At 69.3% G+C, this 4,373-nt stretch overlaps 2 protein-coding genes across 2 annotated transcripts in view; one reads left to right on the plus strand and one right to left on the minus strand.

Annotated features, from left to right (window-relative positions):
- Positions 1-10: 10 nt before the first annotated feature.
- On the plus strand, positions 11-4,335 carry ISYNA1 (inositol-3-phosphate synthase 1). Its single transcript, XM_026038821.1, has 11 exons — positions 11-33; positions 735-859; positions 933-1,094; positions 1,499-1,628; positions 1,700-1,893; positions 1,979-2,128; positions 2,200-2,415; positions 2,496-2,660; positions 2,731-2,844; positions 2,923-3,140; positions 3,876-4,335. The coding sequence occupies exons 2-11, from the start codon at positions 746-748 to the stop codon at positions 4,084-4,086; spliced, it is 1,674 nt and encodes a 557-aa protein (XP_025894606.1). The 5' UTR covers positions 11-33; positions 735-745; the 3' UTR covers positions 4,087-4,335.
- Positions 4,336-4,347: 12 nt separating this feature from the next.
- The window catches only part of SSBP4 (single stranded DNA binding protein 4), a 10,098-nt gene continuing 10,072 nt past the window's right edge, over positions 4,348-4,373 (minus strand). The window contains exon 9 of the mRNA XM_026038805.1: positions 4,348-4,359. Within this exon, the coding sequence (XP_025894590.1) occupies positions 4,348-4,359 (12 nt within the window). The remainder of the gene's footprint in view (positions 4,360-4,373) is intronic.

Below are 4,373 nucleotides of genomic sequence, written 5' to 3' on the forward strand. Positions count from 1 at the left end.
TCCCGGTCCCGTCCCGGTCCCATCCCGGTCCCGGTGAGTGTCCGCGCCGCGACCCGCTCGGGGGGGCCCACGGGGCGGGACGGGGGAGCGCGGCGGCGCCTGCCCGGCGGGGGCTGCGGCGCGCGGGGAGCGCGGCTGAGTCCCGGGAGCGGGGACAGCCCCGTCCCGTGCCCGCGTGTCCCCGTGTCCCCGCCGCCGCCGGGTGTGGGGACAGCCCTGCTCTGTGTCCCCGTGTCGGGCTTGGGGACAGCCCTGCCCTCTGTGTCGCTGTGTCCCCATGTCCCCTCTGCCGCCGTTCGGCTTGAGGACAGCCCTGTCCTGTGTCCCCGTGTCCCCTCCGCCGGTGCTGGGTGTGGGGACAGCCCCACCCTCTGTGTCCCTGTGTCCCCTGGTGCCTCTGCTGCCCCGGGGCTCGGGGACAGCCCCGTGTCCCCATGTCCCCTCCGACGCCGCTGGTAGCAGGACAGCCCTGCTTCCTGTGTCCCTCTCCCCTCTGTGGCCAGCCTTAGCGGGAGGGGACAGCGGGGACGGCACCGCCAGTCTTGGGGACCCCCCCAGCGCTCCCCCGTGCCCAGCACCGCTTTGCTCCCGCTCCCGGAGCCACCCGGTGCCACCAGGTCCCCCGGGCGCCCGCAGGAAGGGCCCGCGGCCGCCGCGCCGTCCCCAGCGGTGGCAAAGGCTGGCGGAGGAGGGGGGGACGACCCGCCGGTGCCACCCATTTCCTGCCATTGCAGCGTGGGGAACAATGGCCGAGCCGTTCGTGGTGGAGAGCCCCGACGTCACCTACGGCAAGGAGTTCATCGAGGCGCGCTACACGTACAGCACCGTGCACGTGTGCAAGGAGGGCGGCCTCACCAAGGTAGCGCCGGGGGCCCGGGGCGCCGCGGCCGCCGCGGTGGCGCCGCCCGGCCTCGCGCCCGCTGTGCCCGCAGGTGCGGCCCTGCTCGACCCGCTTCACCTTCCGCACGGCCCGGCACGTGCCCCGCCTGGGCCTCATGCTCGTGGGCTGGGGCGGCAACAACGGCAGCACCGTCACGGCCGCCGTGCTGGCCAACAGGCTGGGGCTCTCCTGGATGACCAAGACCGGGCGCAAGGTGAGACGAGGGCGACGAGGGGGCACCCTGTGTCCCCAGAGACAGGCGGGGGCGATGAGGGGGCACCCTGTGTCCCTAGTCCTTAGGGATGGGGACGAGGGGACACCCTGTGTCCTTAGAGACAGGTGGGGGGCACGAGGGGACACCCTGTGTCCCCTGTCCTTAGGGATGGGGATGAGGGGACACCCTGTGTCCCCTGTCCTTAGGGACGGACAGAGGGGGACAAGGGTGCACCCTGTGTCCCCTGTCCTCAGAGAAGGGCAGAGGGGGACGAGGGGACACCCTGTGACCCCTGTCCTTGGAGATGGGGATGAGGTGCCACCCTGTGTCCTTAGAGATGGGCGAAGGGGGACAAGGTGCCACCCCGTGTCCCCTGTCCTTAGTCCCCGTGTCCCTCTCCGCAGAAAGCCAACTACTACGGCTCCCTGCTGCAAGCCTCCACCGTGTGCCTGGGCACCGGCGCCGGCGGCGACGTCTACGTGCCCTTCCGCGACCTGCTGCCCATGGTGCACCCCAACGACATCGTCTTTGACGGTGAGCTGGCCCTGGAGACGGCCGGGGGGGACATCCCGGGGCCAGCAGCCATGTGCCGTCCCCGTGCCCAGGCTGGGACATCTCCTCGCTGAACCTGGCCGAGGCCATGCGGCGCGCCGAGGTGCTCGACTGGCAGCTGCAGGAGCAGCTCTGGCCGCACATGGAGAAGCTGAAGCCGCGGGCGTCCATCTACATCCCCGAGTTCATCGCCGCCAACCAGGAGGAGCGGGCGGACAACGTGCTCYGCGGCTCCAAGGCTGAGCAGGTGCCAGGGCGCAGAGGGGGACCGTGACGCTGGCCAGGGCTCCCCTTCCATCCCTGCTGCTGACGCGGCCTCTGCTTCGCCCCAGGTGGAGCAGATCCGCCGGGACATCCGCGACTTCAAGGAGGCCAGCGGCGTGGACAAGGTCATCGTGCTGTGGACRGCCAACACGGAGCGCTTCTGCGACGTGGTGCCGGGGCTCAACGACACCGCCGAGAACCTGCTGCGCGCCGTGGAGGTGAGCGCGGGCGGCGCGGGCGGCGCGGGGGCGCAGCCGGGCGCCCCACTGAGCCGCCCCACGTCCCGCAGCGAGGCCTCGAGGTGTCCCCGTCCACGCTCTTCGCCGTGGCCAGCATCCTGGAGGGCTGCGCCTACATCAACGGCTCGCCGCAGAACACCTTCGTGCCGGGCGCCGTGGAGCTGGCCGCCCAGCGCCGCGTCTTCATCTGCGGCGACGACTTCAAGTCGGGCCAGACCAAGCTCAAGTCGGTGCTCGTGGATTTCCTCGTGGGCGCTGGCCTCAAGGTGCGCGTGGGGGGGCACCGTGGGGCGGCGCGTGGGCCGGGAGCCGCGCGTGACCCCCGCCATGTCCTGCCCTGTGCCAGGCCAAGTCCATCGTGAGCTACAACCACCTGGGCAACAACGACGGGAAGAACCTGTCGGCGCCGCAGCAGTTTCGCTCCAAGGAGATCTCCAAGAGCAACGTGGTGGACGACACGGTGCAGGCCAACCCTGTCCTGTACGGGCCGCAGGACAAGCCCGATCACTGCGTGAGTGGGGGGGACACCAAGGGGGCACGTCCATGGGGGTGGCCGGGCGCTCATGGGGTCTCGCTTGCAGGTTGTCATCAAGTACGTGCCCTACGTGGGCGACAGCAAGCGGGCGCTGGACGAGTACACATCGGAGATCATGATGGGCGGCACCAACACCATCGTCATCCACAACACGTGCGAGGTGAGCGGGGACGCCGCTTGGGGACGGAGGGGACGTCGCACGGGGCCAGAGGCTCAGCCCTTGTGGACCCCCACCCAGGACTCCCTGCTGGCCAGCCCCATCATCCTGGACCTGGCCATCCTCACGGAGCTGTGCCAGCGCATCACCTTCTGCACCGAGAGCGACCCCGACTTCCAGGGCTTCCACAGCGTCCTCTCCATCGTGGCCTTCCTGTGCAAGGCACCGCTCGTGCCCGACGGGGCCCCCGTCGTCAACGCGCTCTTCCGCCAGCGCAGCTGCATCGAGAACATCCTGAGGTACCGGCCCCTGCCCGCCGCCCCTGCCACCCCGCCAGCCCTGGTGGCATCTTGCCAACGTGGCCAGGTGCCACCTCGCGTGGCCCTGCTGTGGTGTTGGATGCCACCAAGAGCCTCGTGCCCACGGCTCTGGGTCCTGGTGTCCCTGGGAGCTGATGGCCCAGGGCCCAAAGACACGTTGGGTGCTGGCGCTCAGTGTCCGGGGTGGCCAAAGCCACTAGGTCCCAGAGCGGGTTGGTCCCAGTTCCTGAAGGTCATGGGTCTCAGTGCTCCATGACCAGGGTGCCCAGCACTAGGGGTGCCCAGTGCTGATGGGTCCCAGTATCCCATTTCCAGTCTGCTCAATGCCAGGGTGCCCAGTCCCTGGGAATCCCGTGCCCAATGCCCAGGGTCCCCCAGTGTCCAGGGTGTCCAACACTGGTGGCTCTCAGCACCCAGTGCCCAAGGGCTCCAACACCCATGTGCCCAAGTCACCCAACATCTGGGCTGCCCAAGACTCAYGGGTCTAAGTGCCCAAGGTGGCCAACACCAGGGGCTCCTCATGCCCCRTCTCTAGGGGGTCCCAGGGCCCAAGCCCTAGTGTCCCCAATGCCAAGGGCTCCATGCCCAGCGCGCCCAACACCGGCCAGCCCTGGTGCCTCACACGCAGTGTCCCCAACACTCAGGGGTCCCCGTCACCGCGGGGGTCGCGGTRCCCCTTGCTCGCGGTGCCCCTTACYYGCTGCCCCCCCGCAGGGCCTGCCTGGGGCTGCCCCCCCAGAACCACATGCTGCTGGAGCACAAGATGCAGCGCGCGGCGCCCAGCGCCAAGCGCGCCTGCCCCGCGGGGGCCGCCTGCCCCGTGGCGCCCAAGAAGGCGCCCGCCCAGCTCAACGGGCACCCCTGCGCGGGGGGCGCCCGCCACGGGACCCCCCGCGCCCGCCTCCACGTCGACGGCGCCGACTAGAGCCCCCCCCCTTCCCAGGAGGTGGGGGGGTGCATGSGGATGGGGGGGGTCCTCCCTTGTTGTCCCCCCGCCGCCGCTGGGTGCATCCCGGCTCCGACCCGACACTGTGAAGCTCCGTGCAGCCGAGGAGGGACCCAGAGCGAGGAGGGGTGGAAACAAGAGCCCAAACTGTCGGCTTCTGAAAAACGATCAAATTACATTTATTGATGCAGGTTTTTCTGGTGGTTGTGGGTTTTTCTGAATTTTTTTTTTCTTTTTTCTTTATTCTTTTTTCTGTTTTCTTTTTT

Source organism: Nothoprocta perdicaria, unplaced genomic scaffold (genome assembly GCF_003342845.1).
Source record: "Nothoprocta perdicaria isolate Ctin4 unplaced genomic scaffold, notPer1 scaffold_218, whole genome shotgun sequence".
NCBI classification, from domain to species: Eukaryota; Metazoa; Chordata; class Aves; order Tinamiformes; family Tinamidae; genus Nothoprocta; species Nothoprocta perdicaria.